The 16,656-nt window shown below is 41.7% G+C and overlaps 1 protein-coding gene across 1 annotated transcript in view; it reads left to right on the top strand.

Annotated features, from left to right (window-relative positions):
• Nucleotides 1–14,053: 14,053 nt before the first annotated feature.
• The window catches only part of LOC147631328 (proteasome subunit alpha type-3-like), a 43,390-nt gene continuing 40,787 nt past the window's right edge, over nucleotides 14,054–16,656 (top strand). Inside the window, exon 1 of the mRNA XM_086809720.1 lies at nucleotides 14,054–14,205. Coding sequence (XP_086665846.1) covers nucleotides 14,065–14,205 — 141 coding nt within the window. The 5' untranslated portion in view covers nucleotides 14,054–14,064. The remainder of the gene's footprint in view (nucleotides 14,206–16,656) is intronic.

Here is a 16,656-nt window from a genome sequence, read left to right as displayed (position 1 = left end):
CATTGGTGGGGTAAGTGGCAGTCTAATGCATGCACAACCAAACTATATTGGTGTGACAACATTATAGTTAGCTATCGTTAAAAACCCACAATAGGAGATCAAACTTTCCACCCACTATTCCTTTAGCTACAGACGGTGGTTACAATGTAGATGGATTAGCAATTTAACTAGAGGTGTAGGAAATTTTGAAGCATGACATACACGACTCAATGTGGGCTATACATCGAACACCTCAACACAGCAAGGTCACTTGCCAAGGATGGTTAGGTGGCCAAGATGGTAAGTGTAAAAAGAGCATCAAGAACTACGGGGCAAGGTGTTCCAGCTCCATCTTTCTATGGTATGAAAGAGTGGTCAGGGGGGCAAAGGCATCAATTTATGTGCTTTTGCAACAATAACGTGGATCATACTTGGAGAGTATGTAATACCATCTGTCAATCACCTGCTAGACCCCCAATTGTATGGCCAGTTGGACGAGGTACAAACCTTACTGTGGATGAGGTTCGAGCATTGGAGGCTGGTGGATTTGTGCTACTAAAGGGACTACACTAAGAAGCAAATGATGTAGCCAATCGGTCAACAAAGTACAGAAGTGGCATATCAGATATGGCAACCAAGAGAATAGATTCGGTAATTTCAAACATAGCTACAGTATTTGAGCATTTGGTCATTAAGGCCGAACAAATGGAAGTGTTCATAATTGAGACCAAGGAATCCCTACTGCACAATGAAAAATAATGAGTGACTATGGGAAAGAATCTATCATGTAGATGACCCGATTTTCAAATAAAGGTAGGTGCTAGTAGACCATATTGTGCATGCAAGCACCTTTATTTTGTATATTTGTGTATCTTTGGGTTAGATGCGAACCATAATACGTTTATACATCGACCCACTCTAAAAAAGGAGGACCTAGGGAGAACAATCTAAAAAGGACCTTGTACTGTTAATGACATTGTAGTGTAGTTTTGAAAAGGTCCTTCATGTTATAATAATAAAATGTCCTTTGTCTCAACTCTCTAGCAAGAACTATTTACTTTTTCATTTTTTAAGGTTTTGGTAGGACAATCAATATGGTTGAATGTCAATATGGTTGGAATATGTTCATTTGCTATTTTAAGGTCTCCTCAATGTTGGTGTCTATGTAGATTCCCTTGAATATATTACTTATTCGTGCAATTCCTCTTGTTACACACAACACTTATACATGTATCTACTTTTCTAAATTTATGGAATAGCCATGCATGTACTTATCTAATTTTAGGGAAAAGCCATGCATCTACTTTTCTAAATTTAGGGAATAGCCATTCAAAGTACCTTTTAGCTTTTAGCTTTGTGTGTCTATAAATATGACCCCTGGCTCTTACTCTAATTCTCACTTCCAAATCTAATTGCCTCCCTCTCTCTCTTATAATTTTTATCTCCCTCACTATCATTCTCTTCCTTACAAACCTCACTATCATCAACTAACCTTTTTTGATCTCTAATGGCCTCAACTATACTTTGAGGGAAACCGTTGATAGGGTTTGTAAATATTTGTGCAAGAAAACAAGCAGAGATGCAGCAGAACATATCAGAATCACAACAGAGGCCCATAATCTTTGGAGTAAGATGCTAGCAGATGGGCCTATTGATTCTGGAGATTTGTATGTGTGGAATGAGAAGATTGGAAGCGCTATTATCACTTGGCGGAGTTACGTGTACATTGTCGAAGAGATGGAGGAGCCCCTCCGAGAAGTGTTGAAGAATAGAGTAGACTAGAAAAGCATATAGGTGTAGGAACCCTAGGTAGTTATGGTATGTTATCAATTGTAAACAATGTTTGATTGTTGTAGCCCTTATAAGTAATAAGTTGTCTTTAGCTTGAGAGGATGAGATAATAACCTATTTGGAATAAAGTGGTCTCAACTATAATTTGCCTTGTCTTTTTTGTTAATTGCCTTGTCAAATTTTCGATTTGTTGTTGTTTGAGTAAAATTTCATTTGAAGAGCAAAAAATTATCTTGGCCTCAATTGGCAGCTATATTGGCGTATTCAGTTTTATATTGTTCATTGTTCTTCATGACATACTCGCTCTTCCCCAAAAAAGAAAGAAAAGATATATTCATTATTGGGGTGTAGGATTTTGAGGGAAGATGCCTTTATTATTGACATTAAAAAAGAAGAAAGGCATCTTTTTTTGTTTGATGCAAAATAAGAGCGCACCTCTCCCACTACTATAAATATACAAATAACCTCCATACAACTTTGTTAACCACCATTTAGCATAGCATTCTTAGTAGAGCACACCACCCACAACCCTCCTTCATATTGTTTATGATGGCTTCATACCAAATTAGCATTAAAATTGTTATTGCATGTATCGCTGGTGAGGCCACCAATGATGCGGAGGTCAAGCAAAAGACCGTAGATGTTGCACAAGCATGGAAAGCTCTCACATCCTTACCACTTTCTAGTAGTGATGATGATATTTCTCCACAGTACAGACCAAAGTGGTAGGATTAATTGGTACATGGCGAACCCATGGTTTTGTTGATGATGCAACCAAATTCCTCTTGCTAGAGGAAGTGCGAAAGGGAACGAATGACATTCGCTTGTCCATAGAACTCTCGATGGAACTGAATAATAGTTATGATAGAAGAGTTGTATTTGGAAGTTGTATGTGAATGAACTTGGTTTTTTTTGTAATTGAAAGCGGTATTTTTGATCCTCAGGATGTAATGTTGTCATGTTGCTCTCTCTCTCTCTCTCTCTCTCTCTCTCTCTCTCTCTCTCTCTCATAATTATGCCATGACCTCAATAATAATTGTAAATTTATTAACCTTAATAAATTTACATTGTTCACTATTTTTATGAAATAGTACGCAGACATACTAGATATCTTGCTTACAATGGAATTATCTTCTATGTATAATTATGTACCTTATTCACCTTCTCAATTGTACTTACATTAAATGATATAAAGTCACATGCAAAGCATTCGAATGACATATAATCGCATGCAACGACATGCAACACTATGCAAATGACATGCAACACTAACACTATGCAAAGGGCAAGACCACCATGCAATGACAAGCACGTGTAATAACATCCAAATGCAACGCCATGCCATGCCATGTGTTGTAATGCACATACATGCATTGACGTGCAAAAGGATAATAAAGAATAGGCAATGTCATGCAAACAGGAGAGGGTGAGAGAAGGAGAGAGAGGGAGGGTGGGACAGTGAAAGGGAGGGAGGGAAGAGGGTGAGAGAAGGAGAGAGAGGGAGGGTGGGAGGAAGGGAGAGGGAAATGAAGGGGAGAGAGAGAGAGAGAGAGAGAAAGAAGGGGGGGAGGATAGAGTGAGTAAAGAGAAGGATAGAGAGAGTGGACTAGGGAGGACAGAGAGTAAGCAAAGAGAAGGATATATATATATATATATATATATATATATATATATATATATATATATATATATATATAGAGAGAGAGAGAGAGAGAGAGAGAGAGAGAGAGAGAGAGAGAGAGAGAGAAGGATAGAGAGAGTGAGATAGGGAGGATACAGAGAGCGAGAAAAGAGAAGGATAGAGAGAGTGAGAGGGGGAGAATAGAGTTAGCAAAGAGAGAGTTAGCGAGGAAGGATAGAGAGAGAGAGAGAGAGAGAGAGAGAGAGAGAGAGAGAGAGAGAGCCAAAAGAAGGATAGAGAGAGTGAGAGGGGGGGAGGATAGAGAGAGTGAGTAAAGAGAAGGATAGAGAGAGTTAGCGAGGGAGGACAGAGAGAGTGAGAAAAGAGAAGGATAGAGAGAGTGAGAGGGGGAGGGGGGGAATAGAGAGAGTTAGCAAAAAGAGAGAAGGATAGATAGATTTAGCGAGGGAGGATAGAGAGTGAGTAAAGAGAAGGATAGAGAGAGTGAGCAAAGAGATGGATAGAGAGAGAGAGAGAGAGAGAGAGAGAGAGAGAGAGAGAGGAGGAGGAGGAAATAGAGAGCGAGAGAGGGAAGGAGGATAAGAGGTAAGAGGAGAGAGAGAGAGAGAGAGAGAGAGGGATGGTAGATAGAGAGAGTGAGCAAAGAGACAAATATAGAGAGAGAAGAGCAACAAAAAGACTTGAATGTTGGTTGGAGAGAGGAGAGGAGAGGAGAGGAAGGGATGATGGTAATAGATAGAGAGAGAAAGGAAGGAGCAAGGTTGGTGGTGGAGGGGGACTGGGCTGGGTGGTGGTGGGCGGAGATGGTGGTGGCAATAGTTAGAGAGAGATTGTTCAAGTATAGAGAGAGAGAGCCTCCAAGATGAGGGAAATTCATATGTGGAATTTGATCGGAGAGAGGGATTGGAAACATAAAGATGGTTTTTGGATTTGAAGTGGTTTTCAAAATGGAAAAGTAGTTTTCCACCTTGAATGGACCAAAGAGTTATGGGTTTTTATTACCCATCGGGTAGAAATTAAGCTTCTTGAAAAACCTTAGGCTTTTGGATGCTTTGAATGAAAATTTTTACCGTAGGCCAAGCTCTTTATCCACTAGCTCTTCATGGCTTCAATCAATTATAATCAAATGACTCTAATACCACTATTGTGGGAGGTTGACTTGAACCCATAAATATGATTGCAATGAATAAAATATTGGAAAATAAATAGAACAAAATAATATACTCAATACTCAAGATTGGGTCCAATCTACCCCCACACAAGAATGAGCCACGCTTCCTCTTGGTGTACTTAAATATATTTCATGGGTAACCTTTGGGGCTAAAAAATAGTATACTTTTATAAAAATGTCGACTTTCTCAAGAATAGTATCCTCAAAAGTGGATTGCTTAAAAAATAGCTTTCTTGAACGTGCAAGCTAGGCTTCCTCTTAAAAATAGGTGTGAGCCTTGAACCTTATAAAAGTGCACGTCTTGAAAATTGAAATATGCACTAGGGAGCTTTCACATGTCCCAATTAACATATATACATTGTCAATAAATATGAATAGTGTCCAAATAAATTAATGGCGCTTGCGTCACAAAATCAAATCTTATTTGTTGATATTCAAAAATTATCATTTCAAAATATATTTCTTGATCATCACCAGCTCGCCTCCATTATCTGGTCCAATGATCTGCATTTGCATCAACTAGCCAATAAATTAATTGATTAAAATTTCATATCAACAAGACAATGCAACCAATACTTTCCACGCATCTATGGATTCACCCATGTATGCGTAAAGTAAGCTATGAATCCATTGGGTTAGAAAGGCATCCTAATCTAAACCCGTCTAGGAGAATTCATAACATAAAACTTGGGAATATAAATATTTCATGAATTCTTTTAAGAATCCATAATTTACACAACATGGGAATGTATAAAATATTCCATGAATTCATTCTCTCATAACATTGATGAATTGCTTGGGTGATAGCTTCTGCACTAATCACTGGCATGCTTGCTTAGATTATGGGTGATATGCCACCAGTCGATAGGCTGTGTGACATTCACTTTGGTGAGTTATGACATAGTCATAGCGGCATATCATGTTATGCTTATAGAGAAGAGAAGAGAATAGAATAAAATTCAGCCATCCATCTATCTTGTGTGCTTGTCTGCTCTTGTGTGTGCATGTTTGCTTGCAACAAGGAGCTCAAGATTATCCTCTTGTGTGTGCATGTTTGCTTGCAAGGAGCTCAAGATTATCCTCTACCCTTGCATTCTTCTGAGGGTTTAGTCGTCTACACCTCCCCCACCTGGGTTATGACCTGGACATGAGTTCTGAAATCTCTCTTGGATAAACATAGGTGTTCCTCAATGCATAGCAGAAAATGAGACAATTGCTGTGAGAAACAAAACTCAAAAGTGTAGAGAGAGAGAAGCTATATAAACTCTGCTATATACACAAGATCCAGTACAATGTGGAAGTGGGGGGCAAGGGTGGTATTTATACCACCCTATGGTGCTGGTTGGCTAGCCTAAAAAACAGCCCGACAGCAACAAACATGCCCATGACTGGGTAAAAGACCAGTCGGCCAGCACAAAAATGAAGTCATTGAGTACAAAGGTGAAGTCAGCCAGTACAGAGGTAATCGGCCTACAACAACAGTCTCCCACGAATAAGAAAAATAGGGAAAACAACACGAAAAAATGAGGAAAACTGGAGAGAACTTATGGGAGAGCACACCCACAACAAAGGCCCTCAGTAAGTGATATGGTACAAATAGGAGATGACTGCTAACACCCCCTCTTAGCTCATGGATGTGGAACCAACCCCAGTGATGAGTTGGAGTGCTGCTAGAGCATCACCTGAGATATTGTCCTCCACCGCTGAACAATAAACAACAAGCAAGATGTCACCAACCAAAATCTTCCCCCCAACAAAGTGATATTGTATCTCAATGTGCTTGGTCCGAGCATGGAAGACCGGGTTCCGAGCAATAGCTATAAAGCTCTGGTTATCGCACTGGATGACCGTGGGTTCCTTTGTGGAAACCCAATCTCGCCAAGTAACCTCTGTAGCCACACAACCTCACAAGCAACACCACAAGCAGCCCGGTACTCTACCTCTGTAGAAGACAAGGCAATAGTTGGTTGCCTCTTGCTGCTCCAAGAAATAGCTCCTGAGCTAAGGGTAAATCTGTAGCTTGATGTAGATCCCCTCGTGTCTGGATTGACTCCCCAATTTGAGTCACTCCAACCTTGGAGGTTGACTCGTTTCGTCGTTCCCCCTCTAATGTCATAGAAGAGTCCAAGATCCTTCGTACCCTGCAGATACCGCAAGATTTGCAATCCTGTGTCCCAATGAGTCTTCAAAGGTGTCTACATGAATAAGATCAAGTCCAATCTGGTGTTCAGCAACCAAATCAATGAACCAACAAGCTTCCGATACAAGGAGGCATCAACCTGCTCACAAGGATCATTAATCGTAAGTTTGGTATTCGGGTCCATCGATGAAGAAATTGGCTTGGAGTTCTCCATCCCCCAAAGGTCTCCACAGCAACTCATGAACATACCTCTACAGTGAAACAAAGAACCCCCTCTGGATCTGCCAAATCTCCAATCCCAAAAAGAAATGGAGTAAGCCTAAGTCGGTCATCTCAAACTCCTTTAACAAGGTAGCCTTCATCGCAGCTATGTCTTCCCACATGACCGCCAATGAGAATGAGATCATTCACATAAAGGATAATCAATGTGACCATATCGCGTTCCCAAAAGAGATTCAAGTTAGGATCTGCAACTAATCTCTAAAAACCTGTCCATAGAAAGAAAGAATCAATCTTTTGATTCCAAGTCCTGGGAGCCTGCTTAAGATCATACAAGGCCTTCCGTAACCTATAAACCATCCCCTTTGTTCCCGGAACCTCAAAGCCTCGAGGTTGCTCAACATACACCTCCTTCTGCAAGTCACCGTTAAGGAACACAGATTTTACATCCATCTGATACATCGGCCATCGTTGAGAAGAGGCAAGGGTAAGAACTGTCCGAATCGTGGTCATCCTCGCTATTCGTGCAAAGGTATCCTCGTAGTCGATGCCAGGACACTAAGCATAGCCCTTACAAGTCTGGCCTTGTGCTTGTCCACCGACCCATCGGTCTTATAGACCCACTTGACACCAATGATAGACCATTTTGACAGCCTCGGAACCAACTCCCAAGTGTTATTCTTCTCAATGGCTTTCAGTTCCACTTGCATGGCTTTCCTCTAGGTCTCCTAGGAAAGAGCTTCCTTAACGGAAGTGAGCTATTTGTCATAAATGATATGAGACATCAAGGCATAGTTCACTTGTAACAGCTCCTCTCATTGACTTTTATCACAAACTCTGTGCGATCTTCGAGGTCCATCCTTTGTGGTTCACTTGGAGGGATACTTAACAACCACTTTGGTACTCGAACAGAATGCGGAGCCTCCTGCTGCTACTGCTCGGGCTCATCTCCAGCCTTGGGCTCAACCTCTACAAGTGACTAAGGCTGTCTAGCTGGAAAAATAGCATGGGAGTCATCCTCAGACTCATTTGGTTCTCCAAGAAGTGGTGGCTCATTAACAGTGGAAGCTGGAACATGCTCATCAAAGACAACATCCCTGCTGACAACAACCTCATTCCGCGCTGGGTCATATAACCTCTAAGCTTTGGAAAGAGAGTTATATCCCACAAATATAAGCTTCTGGGACTTCAAGTCAAGCTTCCCCTTTTGCTTCTTTGGAATGTGAACATAGGCATCACTCCAAACACATGGAGATGGGAGACATCTGGTTTTCTGCCAAAATAAGCCTCATATGGAGTCATCTTTGGTACTGAAATCATCGAAATGAGGGTATGGACAACTGTAGCCACAGCCTCTCCCCAAAGTGGACAAGGAAGATCACGATTCTCTAGCATCGTCCTCGCGTCATCTCCACCACAATCTGATTCTTTTGCTCAACTACTCCATTCTCTGAAGACGAACCTGTATTGGCCAGCTTCTTCTCACAAAACTACACGAAAGCATTAGAAGAGAACTCTCCTCCTTTGTCAGCCCAAAGAGTCTTCACCTGCAATCCAGACTCCTTCTCCACCATAACATGCCACTTCTTGAATCGAGCAAAGGCTTGGTCCTTTTGGGAAAGAAAATGAACCCATGTAAACCTCCTACAGTCATCCACAAGCAGCATAAAATACAATCATCCACAAGCAGCATAAAATACAAAGAACCTCCCAAGGATGGGGTCCGTATAGGGCCACACAAGTCAGTGTGTACCAACTCCAAAGGTTTTGAAGCCTGCCTAGTGTTGAAATATACAAGTAAATAGGGTGTGTGCGGGAACAAGCCCTTGGTTAGAGGCTGTAAAAGAGAATGTGTAAATGTGAAAAACCTGTGAAAAGGTGAGAAGAATCTACTGGGAGAGAATAAAGGGTAGCATGAGAAGATTTAGGAAGTGTGGAGATATTCTGGGAGATATTCTAGGAAAAGCGAAGAGGTGAAGAGAATCAAGCAAAAGAGGTGGAGATATTCTGGGAGAGGTGGAGTGAATCAAGGAGAAATCAGTGGGATTTGATGCTTGGATGTAAACTCTATAAATTGAGGCATTGGCCTAATGAGAATTTGCTGGTTTTTGATTATCCATGCCTACATTAAGCTATTTGTTAATTACTCACTAATCACATCTTAATTATTTACTCACTAATCACATCTTAATTATTTACTAATCACTTTGTTAATGATGTTGATTCTAGTATTTGATCCACCATAGCTCATCACATTGCTCTAATTTCAACATGGTATCAGAGCCATGCTTAGAATCCATCATTTTGTGAGCCCATTATCTTGCTAATCATTTTGCTAATTAAGATTAGTAGAAAATTATAAATTTTTTTCTCTTTTTTCAACTCACCTCTGTACCCCCAGCTAGTGGAGGAGCTCTAGCTCCTTGCACACATCACATTAGGCCAAACCCTTCTAGCCACAACCAGCCAACTCATTGCTACTCAAGCTCATCAAATCAGCGCAGAAAACCGCCGACGGGTTCAGGAGAAATCGCGAATTTAGCAGGTGCCTATTTCTGGGAGAAAATTTGAGATCTTCACTTACACAGTTCAAATGGGTCTAATTCCTCTTAGCCCCAAGTGTTTTCAAGCATGCTCTACAAGCTGGTGGAGTCAGAATTCAATTTTATCAAGTCTACAATGAGATCCAAGCTCTTCATCAAATCTGCAGGTGACTGGTAAAACAGAGATTAAGCTTTCAATATTTGGTCAAATCTTGTGTTTCTTGGCTTAATCCTCTACTAGACTCATTGTTGCTATTGATGGCCTTGAAAGCATTTGAGCTCATTTGAAGTCTAAGGCACCAGATTTGGACTCCCCGCATACTCTGTTTTCTGCACACAAAACAAAGGATTAATTTGTTAATCAATGATTAATCAATGCTAATCATTGTATTTTGGTGCAATTGAGGGTTTAAATTAACCATTAGGTATCTGATACAGATCCCTATAACTTCATATTGCAATTCGGAGTTGGTTTGATACTCCAACCATTCCGTACAAATTGGTTACCCTTGATTTAATGTAATTTTTGGTGATTTTATGCTGATAAATTTGTTGTGCAATCATCTCTTAAACACCAGATTGAGTTGTAAAAGGGTAGACACTGCCCTTGAATCTTGAAATTGGATCAAGAGGCAAGACCCCCTTCACATTATCATGAGTATAGCACAAGAAATAGCCTAATTTAATGGGGAGCAGTTTTACACATGGCAGACAAAAACCATGTATTTGCTCATGAGGAAAAATCTTTGGGGCGCTAGTTGAGGGAAGAGATGAATGCCCAGAGGCGAGAGGGAAAAATGAGTGGAAGAGCAGGAATGAAAAAGCATTGGGACTTATTGCACTCAGTTTAAATGATAAAATCATTCATCACATCACAAGGATACAATGGGCAAAAGATGCATGGGATGAACTCAATAAATTGTTTGGCACACAAGCAAAAAATTCAAAGATAAATCTGTTACTGCAATTCTACAAATTGGACATGAAGGAAAGTGAACCTTTAATCACACACTTGAACAGATATAAAAGTATTAAGCAACAACTGGCAGCTATTGGCAAAAAGGTAGAAGATGATGAGGCACTAGCAGTGCTTCTAAAGAGTGTGGACAAAGGTAAATATGAAAATATTGTAGCAACACTAAAGAATGTACCTGAATTGAAGCTACACGAGATAGAAGCAGCTCTACTAGAGCAAGAGAGTAGAGGCAAAGAGAAGAAATGGCTCGACTCAACAGCAGGAGAAGAAAAAGCATTCTTCACCGGAGGAGGATTCTCTCGAGGACGAGGACGAGGAAGAGCCAAAGTAGGAAGAAGGATCTTCACTTGCCACAACTGTGGAAAGCCAGGACACATGGCAAGAGACTGCTACAACAAACCTAGTGGAGAAGGAACGACATCGGCAAACTTCATGGAGGCTCCAAAGGAAGTGGAGCCGGATCATCTTTTCTGAGAGAGAGAGAGAGAGAGAGAGAGAGAGAGAGAGAGAGAGAGAGAGAGAGAGAGAGAGAGACTCCCAATGTATCCTGCCCCAACAAACTAAAACCACCTTTGAGCCACCGATGATGTAGGCCACGTGGTAGATGTATGTGTGAGCACTTTAGTCAAGGTCACGGGCACTTGTAGTAGTCTTGGACACATAGAGAGAGAGAGAGAGAGTGTCAAGGACTATGAGTTTAGGGACTTGAGGCACTGGTCGCGGCGGGCTATCAAGTAAGAGAGAAACTTGGTATAGGGTCCAGGTCTGCTAGGAGTATTCACTTGAGGGGAGGTGTTGAAATATACAAGTGAATAGGGTGTGTGCGGGAACAAGCCCTTGGTTAGAGGCTGTAAAAGAGAATGTGTAAATGTGAAAGAACCTATGAAAAGGTGAGAAGAATCTACTGGGAGAGAATAAAGGGTAGCATGAGAAGATTTAGAAAGTGTGGAGATATTTTGGGAGATATTCTGGGAAAAGTGAAGAGGTGGAGAGAATCAAGCAAAAGAGGTGGAGATATTTTGGGAGAGGTGGAGTGAATCAAGGAGAAATCAATGGGATTTGATGCTTGGATGTAAACTCTATAAATTGAGGCATTGGCCTAATGAGAATTTGCTGGTTTTTGATTATCCATGCCTACATTAAGCTATTTGTTAATTACTCACTAATCACGTCTTAATTATTTACTAATCACTTTGTTAATGATGTTGATTCTAGTATTTGATCCACCATAGCTCATCACATTGCTCTAATTTCAAACACCTAGTAGCCTGCTTCGGAAAAGATTCCCTATGCTGCTTACCACGAATGCAAGAACTACAGTGTCCCTGCTTGATGCTAACATTTGGCAAGCCATCCACCATCTGGTCCCGAAAAGCCTGCTGCAACGCATCCAGATTCAAGTGGCCAAAACAGAAATGCCACAAATCATCGAGCTGAGTACCTGTTATAGAGAAGAGAGTGCTGAGAGTTTGTAAATCCCATTCTCCACTCCGACTTCCCAAACAACCTGGCCTGTTGCTTTATCCTGGAGAGCAACAAAATGCTCATCAAACTCCACATGCCAACCTTGCAAACCTCATGCACTCACAAAAGATGAAAACCAAGAGCTGGGACATAAAGAACCCAGGAGGGACGCTTCCCCCCTTTGCCATCGGGAATAATCTCCATCCTGTTCTCACTGTGAATTGGGATAGTGGAATTGTACCAATGAAGATGTGACCTGTTTGCCATTGAAGATCTTGTAATAACTCTCGGGAAGGAGTCATGTGCATGGAAGCACCACTATCGAGAATCCACTCCCGAGCATCCCTGGTGGTGAGACCAACTGCCTCCCTGCTTGAAGAAGATGAAGCATTTGTGTCCATAATCTCCAAGTGCACAAAAGCTGGAGTTTTTGCAGCTGTAGAGCTGAAGAATCAGCACTCTTCTTGGTACTCCATTGAGGACACTTCCTCCAATAGTGACCCTTCCGGCCACAATGGTTACAGGTCCGCTCAGCCTTCAAAGCATCATGCTTTGAGTTGGGCTTCTTCTCAGAAGACTTCCCTTTGCCCTTATTGTTGTTGTTGTTGTGGCCTTTCGACCGCTGGCCAGTCAAGGCCTCAGAACCTCTGCCACCCCCCACAGGGAGGGTTCGTAAAACGCTCTTCCTAGTCCAAAACCATAGGCACAAGCTCCTCCCATGTGATGGTGCTAAGGCTCCCACTGGTGATCAAAGAGGAATAGAAAGTTGAATACTGAGAGGTCAGATGAGACAGCAAAGTGATGGCCATATCCTCTGAAGATATCTCCTTCCTAGCATGAAGAACCTCCTGCTGAAGAGCCTTGAGTTTGTTGATGTCCTCCCGCATCATGGAAGACTTTGTAGGATTCATCACTCGCATCTGCACTTCCAAGGAAATCTGCTTCATGGGTGATACCCTGTTATACAGAGAAGCCAAGTGCTGCTAAATCCTTCTGGCTAGCGTCATGTGTTTGATATGATTAATCATGTGGGGTGTGCAATTAAGGAAGATAAAAGAACGCACACGGGCATTGACACGATCCCATAACTGTGCATGAGCCTCTCGTTTTTTCCTAGTAGAGCGTAAAGCTCCCGGTCCTCTAACTCTGGCCGTGGAACACCAACCACAATGAAATCAACCAAGCCATAAGACTCCAAGACAGACTCCATCATTGCCTTCCAGATGCCATAGTTGGTCCCAACTGTTGATCCACCGGGAATGTGGGAATAGTGGGGATCTTCACATGCTTCTCAGCCATCTCAAGGGTTCACAAGGTCTTGTGAAGGGAGGGTTGGTGGGGAAAAAATGAAGAAGAGGCGCAAACACTATGCAAGGTGGTTGTCCAATGGTGATGGCCTGCATTCTACCCGTTCTCCAAGTCCCGAACAGCCCAAGAAATCTCCAATCAATACCAAAAAACACCAAACCCTCAAGCTCTCACTGTCTCCAAGTTTCAAGCCACTTGGGGCTCTGATACCACATCGGAATGCATAGCGGAAAATGAGACAACTGCTATGAGAAACAAAATGCAGAAGTCTAGAGAGAGAGAAGCTGTATAAACTCTGCTATATACACAAGATCCGGTACAATGTGGAAGTGCGGGGCATGGTATTTATACCACCCTATGGTGTTGGTTGGCCAACCCAAAAACAGCCGACAACATCAAACATGCACATATGTAGTCGGCCAAGACATAAATGAAGTTGGTCAGTACAGAGGTGAAGTCGGCCAGTACAGAGGTAGTCGACCTACATCAATAGTCCCCCACGACGAAGAAAAATAGGAAAAACAACACGGTAAAAAAGGAAAATTGGAGGTGGACACATCCACAACAAAGGCCCTCATTGAGACAAACAGGATAGTTTCTCCCTTGTCTATGTAGGGCACAATTAAGGAGCACTAGAGAGTGACGTAAGTTGGAGAGAGAGAGATGGGGAGAGAGAATGCCTTTAAATGTACGGAACACTGGAGCGAGCTAATAAAGCTACAAAGCGCTACCCTTGAGCAAGTCACCAGCGAGAAACCATAGGCGGGACCAAAAATCTCACACAGGCCAAAACAGTGTCCGGTCCTTTATAAGGTAGCGTGTGAAGCGACTATGGCAGCAGAGTATATAATTCTCCACAGAGATAATCGACTTGCGTCGAAAGTTTTCTGTTGGCGGCGTTGGAGCTTCTTGTGTCTACGATCTTCGAGTGCTCGACATAAGCCCGCCAGGATGAGCAGTATCGGAACTGGGGTAATCTTCTGCACGTATTGTGCTGTCTCTCTCTCTCTGAGTGTGTGTGCGCGCGCGCGCGCGCGCGCGTGAGTGAGAGAGAGCGCGAGCTTTAGTAGTCTACGGTTTTTCAGATCTTCCATCTGCTGCTTTAGTAGTCTACGGCTTTAGTAGTCTACGGTTTTTCAGATCTTCCATCTGTTGCTTCTCTGCGAAGGGTTTCTAGTTCTCCTTACAAACTGGTCCTTTTGTTATTTCGGGGAAAAAATTGATGTAACGTCAGGTCAAAGTGGTCATCTGAGCAGGTGTCTTTTCACTAGGATCGTGGTGGAGAAATTGATTGTTTATGTTTAATGGCTCTTCATAAATAGTTTTTGATTTTGTGCAGATGAATCATTTCCAAGATGACTTTTGTTGCGCAAGCTTCCCTTACTCTGCTGATAACAATAGCTTGGTATCTTGCTGTAGAAGTAACTAGCTACATATTGGTCCTATTTGAGGTTAATAATTAAAACTACAATTTTATGTAATCCGTGTCATATGTATGGTGAGAGGTTATCGCCACAGAGTCAACTATGATTCCACAAATTCGCTTGCATCTATGAGTGGCAAGCATGACAGGGTAACACACAACCAGCAAACTAAATTTTAGATTGCATGCCCAAGGGAATGGGGCAATTTCTCCTTACCAAATCTTTGATGCAGTTGTATTAAAGACTGATATTGACCACTTGTTCATGTATTTTTACCTAGATTATGCAAAGCTAACTCATGGTTTGGGTTGACAATTGATCAGCAAGAAAATGGGTGTTTGAGAAAACAATCAATTGACAATAAGGCTTAGTCCCTTGTGGCAAGATTTTATATCCTTGTCTTGGTGTGGCTAGTTATGACATGAAAATAGAGTGGAGTTTGCTCAAAGGACTATTTCAAAGAAGTTGGGTTGGTTTGAGTTATGTTAGGCTTTTTACGTTGGAGGAAAGAGGCAAGGTGGATCAAAATAAGCAAGGCATAGTATGCATTAAGTAGCCAAAGCCATTGATTGGAATAATAGAGGTTTTCAAATTGGAACAAGGTCGAGTTGCTTTTTTCAAGAGATAGTGGTTAAATTTTTTGTAAGTTAGTGGGTGGGTCATTACCTTGGAAATCCCACTTAGGGAATTCTAAAAAGGTGCCAAAGAAGGTGGCATCTCAATTATGGTGGTTGAATAATGAGAATTTCTACTTGAGTAAAGGGTACTACTCTTCAATGACCAATATTGCACCATAGCATTGTATTGTAAGGGAAAAATGAAAAGACCTTGTTGTGTGTTAGAATTCACTTGTGGTTGATGGTACAATATGCTGAGAAGGAGCGTTACCATTCAGAGGCAAAGCTAGGAGGCAAGCTTGTCACAAAGTCCATTGATATGTCTTGAAAGGGACCCTTGGGAATGGGCATGAGTTGTAAAAGTCATGCCTTCTTCTTTTGAGACGTATATTTTTTGACAAATAGGATAATGCTTTACATTTTCGAAGACATCCGGCTTCATATGTGGCCAAAAGAAATGCTGCTCTAGCTTCTCCAAAGTCAAATTCATACCTCGATCACCAGAAGCTTATAAGGGGGTCATATTGATATAACCATTGTTGACTCAATATTGTGTCGTATCTAGATAGGGGCATTACCTCAAAGTTCATCTTATCATGATAGTGTTGGATGGAGAGGCCATGTATTGCACTTAATCTAGAACCATATGCCAACTCAATCTCATAAGTTTGGAGATTGCGAATGGTACATATTTTCAAACGCTGAAACCATAGTCGTGCCACAAAGTTGTGGGAACATCCGTTGTTAATTAGAATACTGATTGGGTAGCCAGAAATCGACCCAATAAGTGTTTAACACATGCGTTGACACGGAGGCAAGAATAGTAGAGGTAGACTGTGCTTGTGTCAGTGAAGTAATTACACATATCTGCATGTTAGGACAAGACCATAGCACGTTTGCCTTTTGACTAAACTTGCGACTTGTCCTCTGAGGTTAAAGGTTCCACATTGGAGTTTTCTTGATTATTGGGATGTTTAGGGCACCAATGATGGTTTCTTGAACAAATCATACATAATCTCGGTTCCTATTGGCCTTGAGAAGAGGATTGATTGTTTAGAAGTACGGGATTGGTTTGACTAGAGTCACATCCATGGTCTCTAAAAATATTGCTACTGAGGATTGGATTGAGGTTGAGAGCCCCCAAAATAAGGTTTGGAACCATCACGAACCAATCGATTGCCATTGCCAAAGTTGGAAGGTCTTGGGTAACGTTGTGACGAAGATCCCAAGGTATAAAAGTGATGTCGGCTTTGCGCTCAGCATAATTAATTGCAATAGTCAGATCGATTGGGTCATATTTGTGAAGGTTTGTGCGCAACGTGGGCTAAAGTCTTTCAACAAAAGCATGTAGTTTGTGGTGTGGGGACAATGTAGAAATCTGT

Source organism: Cibotium barometz, chromosome 15 (genome assembly GCF_041138505.1).
Source record: "Cibotium barometz isolate CiBa-2024 chromosome 15, ASM4113850v1, whole genome shotgun sequence".
In the NCBI taxonomy this organism is placed as follows: Eukaryota; Viridiplantae; Streptophyta; class Polypodiopsida; order Cyatheales; family Cibotiaceae; genus Cibotium; species Cibotium barometz.
This window is presented reverse-complemented; position numbering and strand designations above follow the sequence as displayed.